Source organism: Colletotrichum destructivum, chromosome 3 (assembly GCF_034447905.1).
Source record: "Colletotrichum destructivum chromosome 3, complete sequence".
In the NCBI taxonomy this organism is placed as follows: Eukaryota; Fungi; Ascomycota; class Sordariomycetes; order Glomerellales; family Glomerellaceae; genus Colletotrichum; species Colletotrichum destructivum.
Window position 1 is genome coordinate 615,161 of NC_085898.1, and position 17,559 is coordinate 632,719.

Genomic DNA, 17,559 nt, shown 5'->3' on the forward strand with positions numbered 1-17,559 from the left:
TAAGTACTCAACCCGACTGGAACCACAACAATCACCTGTTTTTTGGGGGGTCAAACTGGATGGAGTATTTTCGGACTCAAGGGAGGTGAGGTCCAGCCGTACCCGATGGGATAGTTTGTTTTATATTGCTCTGTTCTCCACCGAATTCCCCGTTTGTGGCACTAGCTTGAGCTTCTTGGGGTCCTCTTCAAGATCGTCATGTTTTATTAGGACCCTCTCGCGACAAGGGGTGTCATACGCGCGCAGGTGCTACCGAAAACCAAAGCCGACATCTTCTCTTGTCGAATCTGACGGTGTAAATCCTTTCTCCATGACTGATCCCTGGTACCGTTTAGCTTTCGTGTATCAGTATGTATAGGTATCGGTGATGTAGAGGAGCCTACGTAGATTATCATGTCTGACAGCCCGTTTGAAATCATGGATCCGGAATGACTCGGCCGACCCACGTTATTGCAGACATGCTTTCCGACCATGCCGTCCTGCGGATTGACTACGCTGGGCAGCAAATTGGCTACTTCGTGTTCGCTCTAGTGACTGGTGGAACAAGAAGGCCCTGCATGGCTTTTCTGCCCATGTCGGCAAAGGTCAGGACCGCCAGGCTCCGATTTACATTTAGGGCCAGCCAGACAGCCCCGGATATCGAAATGCTCGAGGAACCTTGGTATCAAAATCTGCGGTAGCCTACTATCCAGGAAAAGGTTGACCATAACACTTGCGTGGGCTGTGGAGTCATTTGGTGGGATCTCTCTCTCTCTCTCTCTCTTTCTCTTGGAAGGAGACTTCATGCAGCGACGGCTGTGCCTGCGTTATTACGGAGGGAATTGAGTCAACAAAATGGAAGCTTATTAATATCTCGATTGAAACACTCTTGCAATCACAAACACTGGCTAACATGCTTGTTGCGGTAGGAGGAGCTTGATACCAATAACAGCCTCGCTGCACCTCCACAAAGCTTGACAGCGAAGTGGCTAACAATGAACTTGTCAGCAGGCTTTCCGGCGGCCAGACGCTGGATGTCTGAAGACATGTGTTAATGAGCCTACCCGTGGCCTTGTGGGCTTGGGTATGATGGGTGACCAGTCCAGCATTTGATATTATTTCACGGATTACTGTCGAGTTAGGCTGGTTTCGGCCGTGGTTTTCAACGAGGACGTCTAGCTCGCGAGAGGTCTGAAGGTTTGAAAGAGATAGAAAAAAGGCTCGACCTCTTAACATTGAGCTTTCATTTTGTTGTCGCCTTGCAACTGGTGGAGTAAACTGTATGAGCTTCTGAAAAACAATGGAAGAAGAAAAAACAGAAAGGTGGACGCCCTCGGCCTCCGTCGAAGCTCTAGGGAGGCTGGTTGAAGGAGATGGCTTCCCGGCTTGTACGACGCTCGACTGCTTGGCCCCATGGATGCAAAAGTGTCAATCAACTCTGATAATATAGGAGTTTTATTATACCGCTAAGAAAGCATTAAGTAGATGTATTGATGGCTTTCTTAGGCTACAGTTCTCACCTCCACCTCCCAAGGCTTCTCGCGCCATGACAAAAGCCCTCACTCGCTTTGCCCTACCTACATCAGTGAACCGGGCTCTGCGCAACCAGTATGCGCCATGATTACTTGGCACGTTACTTTCCCGTCCTCTTCAACAGACACAAAGGACGCATCGAGCCGCGTGAGAGATGTCCATCCGGTCGCAGGAGTAGCTAGAGATCGGGGACTGTGCATTCGGAGATGGCGATGCCGTCGAGGTACAGGTCAATCAGACACACGAGTTCGCCGTGAGGTGGATTTGCATTCACACCCCCTTCTCACTTCAAAAAAGTGATGGAAATGCCACAGATATATGACTCTAACTGCAGAAATCCTAAGACTAGAAGAAAACGTCGGACCGCCACCAGCTCACGCCATCCCGCCTCGACCCCTCCCCCCCTCGCAAACGACAACGTTGTGCTGAAGGATCACCAGTTGCAGGCCAGAACACGCCAGGAGAGGAAGGTCGTCAGCAAGCCGTAGTCAAGCAGCACCGTCGCGCCCCTCCTTGATCAGCTCCTCGACCCCGCCGCCGTGCATTTGCATCTGCAAGAGGAGGATCCCAGAATCCTTTGGGGGTCGCGGGACGAGGAGGGGGGATGGGGTTGGTTACTTGAAGGTTGGGGTGCCACCACTCTTCACTGACAAACGCTTTGCTTTTTTTCCCACCCTCCTCTCGTTCGTCAAAGGGGAAAAGGCTGCGAGGAAACGATTACGATGGAGCGTCGAGACGCATCGCCAGCGCGGTCTGGTGACGACTGGGGGAAGCTCGCCGACGAAGAGGACGTCGACATCGATAACGGCCTCGCCCTCGAGACGGAGGCCTCGTCCCGCGATCGTGAAGAGGCATCGAAATTCCTCCTGGCCTCCCACTCGGTCTACAACAACCACAAGGCCCGCCCATCGCGCCGGTCGTTCACAACCTCCTACCCCGTCCTCGCCATCATCGTCCTCTCCTCTCTCCTCCTCGGCGCCCTCACATCCACGGCCCTCACCGCCCTCGTCTCCCACATCCGCAACACCTCCTCCTCGTCCAACCCTTCCACGGCCCACCGCAACGACAACACCCTCGCCTCCCCTTCCCACGACAACCAGACCGCCGCAACCTACCTCCTCCCGGCCCCCTGCGGCACTTCCCCCTCCCAGGCCCGCGCCGCCGGCTGCCTCTTCGACCTGGTGTCCTTCAACTGGCTGCCGCCCCAGTGCCACGACGCCGAGCTCGCCGCCTCCTTCGAGGCCGACCTGCGCTCGGCCGGCCACCTCGCGTGGTACGAGGACCCGCGGGGCGCCCGGCCCATCCCGCGCGCCCGCGTCGCCACGGGCGAGGTCTCGGGCGTCTACGTCTCCCTCGGCTACCACCTCCGCCACTGCACCGCCATGTGGCGGCGGATGCACCGCGCGCTGATGCAGGGGGGCGGCGGGCTGGGGCGCGTCGACGGGTACATCTGGAGTTACCACCACACGCGGCACTGCGAGGAGATGCTGCTGGAGGCCGCGTTTGATAGCGGCAGCAGTGACGATGGCGATGGTGGTGGTGGTGGTAGTGAGATGGCGGTGTACTCGACCGAGGTGAGGATCAAGTATCCGGACTGCGGTGTGGTTTTGGCGTCGTAGCCGGCTTTGATGAACCGTAGAGGGGGTTCTTTGGGGTCGTAGATGATCTTGATAGACGCCGGGGATCGTACGTACAACAGAGTTCATAAGACCAGTCCGACTCACTCCTCATTCGTCGTCAGCGTCTCCCGGCTTCTTCTCCCTCTTCACATCCGTCGTCTCCTCCGAGGTGATCCAGCTCTGCAGCGACTTCTCCTTCTCGACCCTCCTCTCCTGCCGGCCCTTCACCCGTCCCCCCTTGACACTCTGGTCGCCCTTGTCCCCGCGGCCATCCCCATCCCCATCACCACCACCACCACCACCTCTCGGGCCCTTCGGCCTGGCGAGCAGCTTCCTCGAGAACGGGATCCGCCAGACATGCGGCCCGACCTCGGCCCCGTCGACGCAGCCCGCCTCGACCGCTGTCCGCAGCCTCTTGGCCGCCTCCCAGTTGGACGTCACCGTCGTCAGCCCGCTCGCCCACCCGTACAGGAACGAGCTCGCCGCCGTCGCGTTCAGCCCGGACCCCTTCCGCCCGACCGCCAGCGCGGCCTGAGGCAGCTCGCCGAGCGAGGCCATCCGCCGCGCGTCGTCCCACGAGACGCCGCCCACCACGTCGACGGGGAGCCGCAGGTCGTCAGGGACAGGGTGGGCCGAGAGCTTCCGCAGGGCGTCGATGCGGCGTCTGCGGTCCTCCTCGACGGCCTCGGGCGTGCGTGTGCCATCACCCTCCTCCCCCTGGTTGCCAAAGATGACCCTCGTCCGCGCCTGTTCCGAATCCGTCCCGATCAGGTACACGATCTTGAGAAACGTGTCCGCCGCCTCCCGCGTACAAACGAGCCCCCTCCCGGCGAGCGCCGGGTACAGCGTCGTCGCGAGCCTCGGTCCGTTTTCCACCTCGTCCGCCGCGTCGATGCGGTGCTGCTCCGACCGCAGTAGCTCCGACCCTGGGCCGATGGCCGTATGGCTAAAGTCCGACGCCAGCGCCATGAAGACGGAGCAATCGACGTTGAGCGTGCCAGAGAAGTCCCCAAAGGGATCCGCGCGGACAAGGTTCGCGACGGCTTCGTCGAGCGGCGGCGACGGACGCGCGAGGATCCCTCCGCCTTCCTCCCCTGGCCTGTTGGCTGTCTCGACGATGAGCTCGACGCCGTCGCCGCCCATCTTCCGCACGAGGCGGAGCAGGTGGTCGACCGCGGCGTTCTCGCCCTCCGAGATGCGCGTCATGAGGATGCGCACCCGCGGCCGGCGATAACCCTCGTACGACGTCCGCGCCGCGGCCAACATGTGCCTCGCGACCCTGGCGACCTCGATGCTGTCCTCCGTCTCGTCTTGGAGGATCGCTAGCATCGCCTCGTCGGCGGTGGCGCCTTCGTCTGAAAAGTCCTCGTCCCAATCCCACCCAGCATCGGTCATCTCGTAAAACATCCTCCGCTGTGTCGTCGTGACAACCTTGATCCAATCGGCGCCGCCGTTGACGACAAGGTCGACCACCGCGCTGATACTCTTTCCGCTCTCCGCCTTGTACGACAGCTCCTTCTGCATCCGCGTGAGATCGCAGCAGCGCTTGGTGACTTCCCACACCGTCTCGTAGAACTTGTAATTAGACGCATCCAGCCTCAGACGGACCCTACTGTCGAGCGTCGTAAGGTCCACCTGCTCGTCGGCTCCGACGTCATACGACTGCACCATCTTCTCGATGTGCTTCTTCTCAGATAGGATCAGTCGTTCGAAGGCACCAAGTCCGGGGACAGCCTGGTTCCACGGCAGGAGCTTGTGGCCTGACGGTGGACGTCCTCTAAGGGCTGACTTGAGCCGCGCAAGCTCATCAAGAATAAGGGCAATTCGGCTGATGATGAACTGGCATTGCTGTAGCAATGTAATGCTGGGGTCCGGCCCGAATTGTGGAAAGACTGCCATCCTGAACCTCCCGGCTTTCTGTCAATTGGCTACTAGAAAGCAGAACAATGAATGGCGCGAACAACATCTGGCGCGAGGGGATATGCCTACAGTGATCATTGGCTGTCCGTTGAGTCGGTCTTGATGGAGAACACGAGAGGCAGGGAGGCCGATGATGGTTGACTCTCGGAAACGCAGGGCGGTAGCTAATGCCGCCTAACACGGTTGCGACCGCGACGCTGTTGACCAACAGGAAGACAACAGAGGAAAACCAGTGGTGGAAGTATACCACAGCGAACTGACCGCTTGTTCTCGCTTGAATCTGGGCGACCTGAAACCTTTGCGGTTTGTCACGAGAATGACTCGATTTAGGTAGAGAGGAGTGTGCGTGGTTGCATGGATAGTAGCAAAGCAATGGCCTTTTGAGGGTCCAGTCGACGTGAGCGATTGTGAAAAGAAAGGTGTCGGTCGATGAGATGTCTGCCAAGTCGAGAGTCAACGCGTTTTCATTCTCAGTGAATCTGTTCCCGTTGGAAAGGGGGATGACGCACCTGAGGCAAAATTCCGTCGCTTTTCCATCATGTGGGGCTCCGAAACGGCCCCGGCCGCTAACTGCCGATTGCCGGTCCCTCCCCCGAGGCTCGGAGCTAGACGCTATCGAGGGCCGGCAGGCTCGTCTACCTCTCACTTACAGAGCCTATATACCCAATGCCGACATCACAATCTCGCAACACATCACACTCGGAGAAAAGCGAGCAGCTGGGGAATGTCGGGCAAGGCCGAGCGACCTCGATCTTTGCATTGCATTAATCCTTCATTGACCTTGGCCCGAGTCATGTTCATTAAGGCGCATATATCGGCCGTCCAAACCCAAACACCCATCATCCAGTGTAACTCTCTCTCTCTCTCTCACTCTCTCTCTTTCTCTCTCTCTCTCTCTGTTTCCCTCTGCGTACGGAATGCAATGCGATATGGCGCTGTCGTCTAACCCAGTGGCAGAAAAAGGTATAGGGGCCTCCATCCAATGCGTTCCTCCAAAAAAGAAAATAAAGAAAAAGCGCAGCAGCCTAGAAAACCGTTCCGTCGCTATCAATCAAGATGGGCGGCTCCTTCGTATTGGGCCGGCTGAACTCGGCCATCTCTCGACCGCCCTGGATAAAAAAGTCATGTCAGTTGAGTGTCCTGCAAAGCCTCACGGAGTCTGGGGTCGACAAGGCTTACCTTCCAGCTTCCAGCTTCAAGTAGTTGGGCCAGCGTGAGCTCATTCCCGTTCAAGTCACTCTTCAAATGCTTGTTGACCTCGACGCAGAGTTTGTCCAAAAAGCCGACCGTCACACCGCGCCACTCAACAATCACGTCGTCACTGGGCTCGAACATGGGCGCCACCTCGACTGGCTTGACACCTGCCTTTTTGCAGTAATCATCGTAGTGCTGGAGACCCCTTTCGGTTTCCTCGGGCCGCAGCGTGAGAACGCCCAGGTCGATGAAAAGCCCACCGTTGCGGTACTCGGGCAAGCCCGTCAGTAGCTCGACGCCGGCAAAGTGGACCCGCAAGAGCGACTGCATGGGCTGCATCAGGCTATAGCAGAGCCACTGCGTGAGCTTGTGGAATGGCAGGATGGATTCCCAGGCGGCCGTCGAGTTCTGTGCGGAAGGCGGGAATGGCGAAAATTGCGACGTCGTCGGGCTCTGCGGGGGCTGCGGCATGGACTGGCAGGGCCAGGCGTCGCCCAAAGACACGCCGTTGATCGAGGTCCGCGACGGCGGCCAGATGGGCATGAGGCCGTTCATGAGGACGTTCCACAGCGTCGGGAGAACAACGATCGGCATCGACGACGCTTGCGTCGACGGGTGCGATAGCAGGTAGTCTGGGCCACCACGGTTAGCATACCAGTCCTCTCCTTCTTGACCACGGCAAACGGGCGGACGAACCAATCATGTTGCCCGGCCGGCCGTCCTCGCCAAAGTACTCCTTCTTCTCCGTCAAGGCGTTCGCCAGGCGCTGCAGAAGCTGTGTCCTGCCTTCGATGCCAGCCATCTCGTTTCCGGCCTTGGACTGAAGGCCGGCAGCCATCTTCTCGACCGTCAGGTTGCGCAATCCCTCCTTGTCAACCTGGAACTTGTTCTTGGTGTCGCTGGAAAAGAGACCCTAACGAATCCATTAGCCGCTTGCATGTGGCCTTTCGAGCAGCACCGCACCGCCAAGGACCTACCGTCTTGAACATTTCCAAGCTCGCCACTGCAATACCTTCTGACCGGCGGTATATACGACCATTTTCCGTGCTCTTGTAGCTCCATTTCGTGCCGGCGCCAGCATCCAGCAGCACACTGACGAGGAAAAGGTCGATCATGCGGCGACACTTCTCGCTGTTGTCGACATCCTCGGGGAAGGTAGAGAGAAGCTGAGCAATGCGATCGCGGCCGCCGACGCAGAAATGCTGGTGTCTCCCGTGGCCGGGGATCGTGTTGAACGGTGCATCGTAATCTCTCTACGGCGGGGGTTGCCGGGGTCAGCATAGGTACCACAATGAACCAACAGGCTCTCAGGAATCTAGCAGGTGGCCTGATTGTGCACAAGACGACGGCTGACGTACCTTGATGATACGGGAAACAAATGTCACCACGTCGGGGAATTTTCGCATGTCGACATCGAAATGCTTCAACTCATTCCGCAGGGCCTTTTCCGTCACGATCTTGCTTCTTTCTCTGACGGCTCCCAAACTCCGTAGGTACCCCGCGGGGTCGAGCTGCGGGTCAGGAGGACGCGGCAGGTCGACCTTGGGAACGGCAACAGGCGAAAAGGGCGTCAGAGGGGTGCCGGGGGCGGTGCTGGTTCCCGATGTTCTGTTCATGATGTTGCTGCGCAGTGGTGGTGACTTGATGCTGGATGTGCCCGAGTTGATGCTCACGTTGGATGTGTTGATGGAAGGCTTCTTAGAGGCTTTTGGGGCCTTTTCCTTGCGGGAGAACAGGCCCATTTTGGGTGGATTGGAGGGGGGGGACCGCCGGCGGAGGGGCCTCGAGATAGATAGCGGTTGGTGGGGTCGGTCGGTCGGGGCTGGAGGGGTTCAAGCGGGCGTTGGTTAAGTTGAGCTGGTCTCGAGTGAGTTCGAATCAATGCGAAGCTTCCGAGTGGTCGATCAGCTGGTATGGTTTGGCGATTGACAGGCTGGTCAGCTGTAACACGGGGCGTGTTGGGCGGCGGTCACCGAGGCCGGGGGGCTCCGAGCGTGAGGGGAAGAAGATGGCAGGCTGCAGGCGGGTTCCTAGCTTCGGTTCGCGACGACGCCGAGACGAGACGAGGCGAGGGGAGGGGAGGGGGAGGGAAAGAGATCGGAGGTGGACGGTAAGCAACAGGGACGGAGGGGAGGGGAGGGGAAGGGGGGGAAGACAGGAAAGATAAGAAGTCGAGGTTCTCCCACTCAAGTTTAATAGGAAGGGGGGCGGTTTTGTTGGACTTGCGGGGAACGACAACAGCCAGACACAGATCGATGGACACACTGGATTCTAGTCTGGGTCGGGGCGGGACAGCAGCAAGCGTTAATAATAACAATCAGCAGCAGCAGCAGCAGGGCTGGTTGCGCCCAAAACGTCCAGACCCTTTACCTCTCTCGCGCTCTCTCGCGTGCTGGGGGGGCTTGCTTGTCTTGTCTTGTTGTGCTTGTCGGCGGCCTGGGGGGTGTGGTGTGTCTGCTTGTGTGTGTGGACGGGGGCAGATGGCTGCTCTGGGCTCAGGGACCGGTTCCCTTATTGGTGTTAGAGTTCTCGCTGATGTCGATCTGGATCAGGGATAACCGCTGGAGCGAGACGAACTGCTTTTGGCTTGGTTAGCTTGGAAAAATGTCGAGCCACTTTGAGCCATTCCCACTGCGCCTGCGCCGGACACAGACAGCAGGAAGGGGGGGGTGTGAAAAGACAAGCAACCGCCGGAAGAATGCGCGGGAAAGAATTGGGGCTTTCGAAGGGGGCGTGAAGGTTGTGAGTTTATGCAGCGGACCACAGTAGCTGCAAAGATGTGCTGATGAGGTAAGGCAATATCCGTAGAAGCTGTGCTGTGCTGTGCTGTGCTGTGCTGTGCTGTGCTGTGCAACTATGCAGCTGAGCTCCCATGGGAAGCCGTAGGTCCGTAGGTAGTAGGGCTTTCAGGAAGTACTGGCCACTGGGAATGCAGAAGAGCATGCACTAGACATGGCGCATTCGTGAGGTGGTTCCAGGAGAGGCGGGGAAGCAGCTGCAGAAGGAGGGGGATCGATCACTTACTCGGTCAGTCCCGTCCACTAACTACTATCTACGTAGGCGGTTCTGGGGGAGGGATTGACAAATCAGCAATCTCGGGTAGAAGATCTGGAGACTGCCGTCGTCCAATATCTCGTCCTTGTCGCTGGTCGTGGATAGCGAGATGAGAGGCGAAGACTGTGCAAGATAGACGGTCCAGCAAGATGTCAAGTAAGGCCAACCGGATGACGAAACGATGAGAAACCGAAGAAAGAGGAGAGCTTGGGAGGGGGGAAGGACCTCGGGGAACACAAGGTAGATGGGCTAGTGGTTTATGGCAGCGGGAATGAGGGGACTAGATCAACATGCGTGTTGGCGACAAGTGCGCGCGCGTCGTCGGCCGGATCTGAGCTAGTCTGGCGGGATCTAAGAGGCGTCCAATGTTTGCAGTAGTGGAAATGAAGATCAATCTGTTGCCGCTCTAGTCACAAGACACTGTATTCGAACACAGCAGGGCAGAGCTGCTTGGTTGAGCCCTGACAAGGCGCTGCGCTGCGGGGGGAAAAGCAATGGCAAAGCTCCCAGCGACACGACGTCAATGGCCAGGCCACTTGGAAGTTGGGGCTCGGACAGCAAGGAAAAGTGACTCGTCAGTGGTCAATGGCCAGTGTGTTCAATGGTGGTCGTGAGCTGGGCCGTCCGGAGGCTGTAATGCCAGGACGATGGATCTGTAGTAGCGCAAATTCTCTGGTGCTGAGACAACGTGACGGTCGGGATGTGTCGAGTGTGGGCGACCCGAGGCAGAGCGTGTGTGGTTGCTTTGCTGGACGCAATCGGAACAAGGTGATGATGGTGATGATGATGATGATGATGGCGGTGAGGTGATGATGGTGAGGATATTGTCGCAGAGTGTGGAGGGAGTAGTCCGTGTCAGGGGTGAGCAAGCACCTCGCGACGGCAGCAGCTGGGGAATGATACGGAGACAGGAGGAAACTGGAAAGAGGTCAAGAAGAAGCAGCTGAAAGGGGAATGGAGTGGGAAAGGGTAGCGGCGAAAACAGGAGGGCAGCGGAACTGGAGCAAAAAGCTTTTGTTGCACGCGGGCGAGACCACGGCGGCCGGGTCTCAAAAGAAGCAACACGGGCGCGAGCCCAGAGCTGGGACCGGGAGCCGATGGGAGAGGAAGTATGACGGGGGCGGCGGCGGCAAGGGGAAGAAGAGAGGAGGGCGAGCAGGGGAAGGGAATGACGGGGAGGAGATGGTGGAGGGAGATGAAGGGGAGGAAAGACACGGCTCAGACGAAAAGCCGGACCCAGCAGTCCAAGTCCAGCAGAGAAGGAGGAGGAGGAATGTACATGTAGTGTGTGTTTGGAACCAAGACGGCCAAAATAAGATCAGAGACACGAATGGGGCCTTCGGTTCGTCCCAGGAAAGAGGTGCCTACTGATACAGTAGTGCCTGAAGTGGTAAGTCAGGACAGGACAGGACAGGATACATGTAAGGTGGGTAGGTAGGTAGGTAGGTTGGTAGGCAGCGAGAAGCAGGGTGAGGGGTTTTAGTCACAGGAAAGAATTAGTGACATGAATGATGAATGATGGAAATATTGTGTGAATGAAAATGGAAACAAGACGGCCGAGGATGTGCCGATTCTGAGAAGGAATGGGATGGTAGGTATATCAACACCATGCCTGCCACCTGCCTCTGCAAATCCTACATCGTACTTCTAACAAAAAGGCGTTCCTTCCTGCGCAAGCTAAGTTGTCCTATCCTGGCAGGACCCAAGAGGTGGGGGGAGACCTGAAAGGGTCGGTATGTATCTATTGTTCGGATGGGTATTCGTACAGAGGTACTCTGTACATATTCAATTCATACAGATACCTATCTGTTCATGCACGTTTGTTGTACCTACCGGTGTACTCTGTAAATAATAACTGCCTGCCTCGCCGGACCAAGACGTCCACAGGTAGATAGTTATTCAGTTGACGATGTAACAAACCGGCCCACCCTCCATCTCCGACACTTGGGCAATTCGTCCCATCCTGAGCTCCTCTCTCTCCAGGGAGAGAGTGCTCCTCTCCAGGGACGGCACGGGAAGGAAGGGACGAGCCACTGGGCCAGGAGAGCGAAGAAAGAAAAAAAAGGTCATCAGTGGAGAAGCGTAGCAGGGAGTCCTGGACCAACAAACACACATGAGGCACTTGGCGCATACATTTCCACCTGTATCTGCAGTGTGACAGTGTTCGTAGAGAAGAGGATCCATGTCGAAATCTCGAGGTACGAGCCTCCCGAGGGAAGTGGCACGGGCTCGGTGAGGGCAGTGTCTCCACTCTGCCACTGTATTCGAGGCCTGTTCGGCGCTGGGGGCCGCTGAACGGATCAAGCGGGCATGTCGACATTCACTCTGACCAATGTCCATCACGCACTAAGTAACCCCAGTATACTGCACCCCTAACTTTGTTCCCCCTTGTCCAAGCTCAGATCAATTCCACCATTGCGGACTTTGCCCTTCGCCCTAAACACCAGATGGCAACAAGTGGGTGTGGACCCTGTCTTCTGCTTCTGGCCCCCCTTGGACCTGAGTGGTGGTGGTGGTGGTAGTGGTAGTGTGTGTGGTCTGAGCTTTAGCATCGCATATTCTCGATTTTGTTGATTTCCATCATCGGCGCCAACAGAGGTGCGGTACCTATCTATCTACCACCTCAGTTCTCAGCCTCCAACCAATTCGCCCACAAGCCTGAATTACATCTCTCCGAGTCCCCGAGGCTTGCCGGACGGAGGTCCCTTCCAGCCAAAGCCGACCACGGGCCAAGGTCCTCACAGACTCACGAGAGCTACAGTGTCTTCCCCAGATCATCAAGGCGCATTACGCATCACGCACTGCACTATGCACCCACGCATCGCCGACCACGCCACACCAAGTACGGAATACAGATACAATTACCACCATCCCAACCAACAACACCTTCGCTGCGACCTCGCGACGCTGATCTGGCCCACCCTTCGCAAATCACCAACTGATTCAGGTCCTCTCCCACCCACTCGCACGGGGCCAGTTCTGTGCAAGGGGTCCCCCCTCCGGAATGACTCCCGGCGAGCCTGACACCCGTTTTCTGCTGCATCCAGAGTACGATTACAATGGGTCGCACTTCGTCCCTCGGCGATGCTTCCAATTTTTTTTGGACACGAATCACGCATGCATGGTGCAGCTGTTACTGAGTTCGTTCGTTCGCTCGTTCGCTCGCTCGTTGATCGTGGCGTGGGCCGCAATCGTCCCTACGTCCCCTCCGATATCGACCGATGCGCCCCAACAGAGCCCCTAATCGTCGTATTGCTGCTGTCTTGTTTTTTTCCCCCTTCTCCTCAACTTCGATTTCATCTTGGACATCGGGCAGGGCTCCAGTTCAGCTGTAGTCATGTCATGGTACGATCGTCCCATATCGCAAGCCGGGGCCGCTGACTCCCCCGGCCATGTGGAGGCCGACAGTTGGCGACGTGAAAGAACACTGGAGCACTGGAGTTAGGATAACGTGCCGGACCCGAACGAAGCCTTGCTCGAAAAGAAGAAGGAAAACTTTGGCATTACGTGCAGTCCCGCGCTACGGGACTGGGGGAGCCGCTCGTTTTCTTCGATTTCTGCCATGTCGACAGACCAAACCATGCGCATGTATCCGTATGGACAAGTTTACGAAGTACGGATACATTGTCTGGATATCATCACCATAGGTATGCAGGCATGCAGGCATTCGCCGACCCCACCGTATCAGGTCGACCGTCGACATCGTCGTTTGTGTGAGCAGCCGGCATCTCGGAACCGCATGCCTCGCTTCGGCCCATGTGCCTCCTTCGGGTCGGTCGTTGCAAGGTGACGATGCTCACAGATTACAGCTGTGCAACGACGCCCACCACCGTCACCTACACAGTCCAAACCATTCGTACACATGGCCCCCCGCTAGAGCTCTTTGTTCTGCTCGTCTCTTCGCAGGGTATGTTGGCCTATCCCCACTTGTGGTTCGTGGGAAAAGAGAGAAATTTTGATTCCTTCTCAGATGCAACGTCGGCCGCCCCAGCCGCGTACACGGACACGGTACAGGATACAAGTGCAAGACCCGAGACCATCTCACTTCGGTTGCATGGCCCTGCGGATGGGCACAATCCGCACACGGACACTCGTTAGTCTTAACTGAGAGGAACCACCTCTTTGCAGGAATGGACTGGCAAACATGACAGCAAACGGCCCAACAAGGGGACGGGGGAATTCTGGTTTGTCCACCCCGAGCAAGCGAGCGAGCGAGCGCCCTCAAAGAAATTCTCGACTGCTCTCTGTCCAGTGCCAACCCACCCACCCACACACCCACCCACACACACACACACACACACACACACACGCCTCCGGGAAAACCCAGAAGACTGGTAGGCTGCAGTAATGGTACCAGGGACCTGGGCGCTGCGGCATGCGAGCATGTACGGAGATACTAGATGGCATGGCCGGCTCGCGTTGCAGTGCAGCCGAAGTCTGCAAGGTACGGGAGACTGTGCACGTTTCTGGAATTGCCCCCGGCTTGGAAACGTTGTCACTGGTGGACGATTTGAACTTGCACTCTCCTCGTCGATTTATGGTGTCTCGCTTTCCGATGGCATTGGGCAGAGCACCAAGCACTACATTGCACCGCTGCAACCCATCTGGCCCCCCACGGATCGTGCAAGATTCCAGTCTATTTGGCAAAGGGCCCATCATCTCATCGTCCTGCGGCGTGCAAGATGACAGGAAACTTTGGGTTTTGCATCGTGCAGATAACTGCTGCATGATATCAAACAAGACTCGCCCACAATGTCCGACACCTCCCCTCTCTCGCGGTCATCGATTGGGTCGAGGTCGGCACAGGCAAACCCGCAAAGAAGATCCCCCTTCCTTTGATGGCCTACCACACCAGGCCAAGCCCATATGCATGAGCCGGCGACGACTCGAAGCGTAGCCAAACATGGTTTGGGATATACCAACCAACCAACCAACCGTTCATCGGGGGAGGGAGCAAACGCCACCAAGCTCCCATGGCCGGAATTGAATTCAGAATGACAATGCAAACACGTGTCGAGGCCGGGATGAAAGGAACCTTGGCCACGTGCTCCGCCTCACCGATGACATTCAACCACCGGCATTTTGTGCCTTCGGCGTTGAACCGCGAGAGGAGACTCCGTAAGACTCCTTTTCAATAATTGGAAACCGAGGTGAGAGGGTCAGGACTCCAGAAGAAGGAGGTCCACTCTTGGATGCAGCAGTAAGATGACACAGCTTCACGTCTCTTGGCTCATGGCTCTATGAGCCTTGCGCTCAGGACCGCTGGTCCCTCCCCCCTCTGCAGTGGGAACTTGTCGATCGACCGCACTTGGCGCTCCTCTGGCAGGTCATCCGGTGGACGCCAAATCCAACGACAGCTCTCTTCATCCACTCCTCCGATGTGAGCCAACAACGACGACCTTTGTACAGGTCGCGTACTAGTCAGCCCACTTGTGGCGCCGATATTTCATCGCTACAGACTGCAAGCTGAAGAGTGCAACTCTTCGTCAGGCTCACCATCACCATGGTTCATTAGTGCATTTGAGATGCTCCTCTCCATCCCCGGCGATGCTCGTGGCCCCCAGCCATTGAGCTTAGGCCAAGACGTGTCCTGTGTCGTCACCCCGGGGCTTGCGAAGGGGGGGCCGGCTTTCTCGAATTTCGACAAATCCAGGACTCCGGGCGGCTAGCCTTGAAGTGGAAGCTGCTGGCGGACGGTCCAATCTAAAAGCGATCGGCGGTTGGGGCTTTCTGCCATGCGTCGCTCTTTGTCTCGTACGCGGTTCAGCGCGTGGGCACCTCCGCTCCCGGCGTCGTTGCCTGCCAAAAATGAATTGTCCTTCTGCTTTCGGTGTCACGCCGGGTCTCCTGTTCACGTCCTTGGCAAAGCCCGCCCTGGACTCCGATGGGGTCGCAACGAAGGCTTGCTGGCTGACGGGGACGCAGCCCTCTTCTAACCCTTTTCCGGGGACAATTTCAGTTCTGCCACGAGGCGGCCATGCAGAGCGCCCGGTGCCCTGGGTCGCGCCGACTATCGGATTCTGTTGCGACATCAGCCAGCAGCTCGTGGCCAAATGCTGGTAATTGGCCTTCCTTTCTTGGCTTGGTCATTCTGGCCTGTTCAACAAGACCTGGGAGACACTGCTAGAGCGACGGGCCACGAGATGGCACGACCCTATCCTCCCTCGTCGAGGACAAGACCTGCCCGTCAGCCTTTGATCGACTGCTGGCGGCGCCCGGACGGAGCGACCGGCGGACGCGTGGTGTTCGTCAGTTAGGTATTCAACAACAGCTTCAAGTTCCTCGCTCTTGACATATCGTGCCGCTGGGGCTTGGGGAGTGTCTCAGTACGACCCGGAAGGAGCTCAGTCCGAAATGAAAATCGCCTGATTGTCTATCCGTTCTAGAATGGGGACAAAGTTCGGAGTGAACCCACCACGGAAGACGGCTTCACTTCTGTACCCTGGAGAGGGCCTTCTTCTCTACAGTCATCCATCCATTTGTCCGCAACGGCCTTTCTGACCAACGGCCTATCTGTTGCTCGTCGCCTTGGTCTTGCCCAGGCTCCCTCAACGTTGCATACAACACGTCTAGAAAGCAAGAAGGTCTTACTTGTTAACTGATTTGAGAGTGATTTCCTGCAAAACTTGAAAAATACGTGTTTGTGGACATATACACACCATGTGTGTGTGTTAATGTACATGTCATAACATCAGACAAAAAGATGGACGATCAGGGAATCGAACCCTGGACCTACCGCATGCTAAGCGGTCATTATACCACTAAACCAATCGCCCATTGGATGATCTAGCCCGGACTTGAACCGGAGACCTTCAGTGTTCTCAGTCAAGCTTGAAGCTCGAACTGTTAGACTGACGTGATAACCAACTACACCACCAGACCCATTGTTGAAAACAGAGGCTGACTTATGGCATTATGAATGTGTGTGTGTGGATGTGGGTGAGTGGGTTTTGCAAAATTCTGCAACCGGAGTGTCTCGGAGCGGGGGAACCCTTGCGGATACCGCCGGAGCCGAAGGTCCGCTTGTGCGGGGGGTTCTGAAAGGCCATGCGAGTCTGACATGATGAAAAGGATATGGATATGTAGGATCGAACTTTGTTCCATGAATATTTTTCTTCGGTCTTGATTCCGAACCTTGAACGAGCTTGTTGGCTCTATAAATGGCGAATGATGGCGCGAACGAGGTGGTGGTGATATTGTCTCAACAATACAAAAACTAACACAAACCTTGAAGTCTAACTTACAAAATGAGAGAAAGCGAAAATAGAGGTTCTTGAAATCACACTTTCACACGTACGAGATGCCATCAAATTAGGCTCCCCTTCTTCTCTGATTTCAGGCTCGACAAAGGGCACCCACCAACCACCCCGCCAGCCCGCCCCTCCGTGTCGTGGTCGTCCGGACCGCGATAATGTACTTTCTCTGGAGAAGCCGCATCCTGCGGGAAAGGACGGGGCTTGATGAACGTCTCGGGTGGCCAGGATACCCTACGTAGTTTGATAGGCTGATATGACCCGGTCTAGGGTGTGGTCTTAGGCGCGAGATATATAGAAACCCGTGTTGGCGTGGTATGACCTTTTCTCTCTCCCAAGTCGTGTCGATGGCCCTTTTTGTCGAAGACGCGCCGGAAAGAAATGCCACGGTGCTTTCTTGACAAGCAATGCGTCAAATACCATGTCCACGATGAGCAATCCCCCCAAACGCCGACCGCAGTTCCCTATCGAGTATCTTCCAAGTGCCTGCGACCCAGAGGAGTGGCGGATGGTTGTCACCAGAATTTTTATCCCCATCTCCCCTCGAGGCCACAAGCTCTGTCGAACCTGTACGAGCGGGAGCTGGCCGAAGGGGTACCGTCACAATCTACCTAACCATACACAGTTGCCGCCGGCTACACATGAGCTGGAATTAGCAGGGTCTGCGTTTTTGCTTCCGCGTTGCAAAACAGAAGCAGTGCGTGGCGGCGAACACGACTGAACTGACTGGCTGACCGACTTACTTGCTTAATGCTCGCGCCATTTGGCGTAGATATCCTCCGTCCCGTTGGACAGTCAGCACGTCTGCCCCTACCCAGGTTGACCCCCCTATGAGCATACAAGCGAGGGAATGCATGGGAACTGCTGCTACGACCTTCCTGCAGTCTAGGGCCGACAGCGTTCGCCATTGCTTCCGGCCGGTTGTTCTTTCGACGATGTCCTGTCGGCGAGGAGACGGGGAGATCCCAAGGGACGAGGACCAACGCCGCCCCGTTCTTCTTCTCCTT

The 17,559-nt window shown here is 56.7% G+C and overlaps 3 protein-coding genes across 3 annotated transcripts; 1 reads left to right on the forward strand and 2 right to left on the reverse strand.

The window, feature by feature from the left end:
* Positions 1 to 1,820: 1,820 nt before the first annotated feature.
* On the forward strand, positions 1,821 to 3,148 carry CDEST_04257 (uncharacterized protein). The gene has a single exon (XM_062920416.1). It carries the CDS (start codon positions 2,235 to 2,237, stop codon positions 3,129 to 3,131), a length of 897 nt encoding a protein of 298 aa, XP_062776467.1. The 5' UTR covers positions 1,821 to 2,234; the 3' UTR covers positions 3,132 to 3,148.
* Positions 3,149 to 3,150: 2 nt separating this feature from the next.
* On the reverse strand, positions 3,151 to 5,525 carry CDEST_04258 (uncharacterized protein). The gene is made up of 2 exons (XM_062920417.1): positions 5,121 to 5,525; positions 3,151 to 5,062 (listed from the first exon to the last, which is right to left on the reverse strand). Exon 2 carries the CDS (start codon positions 5,028 to 5,030, stop codon positions 3,240 to 3,242), a length of 1,791 nt encoding a protein of 596 aa, XP_062776468.1. The 5' UTR covers positions 5,031 to 5,062; positions 5,121 to 5,525; the 3' UTR covers positions 3,151 to 3,239.
* Positions 5,526 to 5,776: 251 nt separating this feature from the next.
* CDEST_04259 (uncharacterized protein) lies at positions 5,777 to 11,114 on the reverse strand. The gene is made up of 6 exons (XM_062920418.1): positions 8,927 to 11,114; positions 7,604 to 8,821; positions 7,223 to 7,498; positions 6,942 to 7,158; positions 6,231 to 6,877; positions 5,777 to 6,160 (listed from the first exon to the last, which is right to left on the reverse strand). The coding sequence occupies exons 2-6, from the start codon at positions 7,985 to 7,987 to the stop codon at positions 6,077 to 6,079; spliced, it is 1,608 nt and encodes a 535-aa protein (XP_062776469.1). The 5' UTR covers positions 7,988 to 8,821; positions 8,927 to 11,114; the 3' UTR covers positions 5,777 to 6,076.
* Positions 11,115 to 17,559: the final 6,445 nt, after the last annotated feature.

Bases quoted from the DNA above. Each gene is read 5' to 3' on its own strand.
- CDEST_04257 (XM_062920416.1), top strand. From the start codon at position 2,235: ATGGAGCGTCGAGACGCATCGCCAGCGCGGTCTGGTGACGACTGGGGG.
- CDEST_04258 (XM_062920417.1), bottom strand. From the start codon at position 5,030: ATGGCAGTCTTTCCACAATTCGGGCCGGACCCCAGCATTACATTGCTA.
- CDEST_04259 (XM_062920418.1), bottom strand. From the start codon at position 7,987: ATGGGCCTGTTCTCCCGCAAGGAAAAGGCCCCAAAAGCCTCTAAGAAG. The intron at 7,499-7,603 runs GTACGTCAGCCG...CCCCCGCCGTAG, and splicing joins TTGTTTCCCGTATCATCAAG to AGAGATTACGATGCACCGTT. The intron at 6,878-6,941 runs GTTCGTCCGCCC...GTGGTGGCCCAG, and splicing joins CCGGCCGGGCAACATGATTG to ACTACCTGCTATCGCACCCG.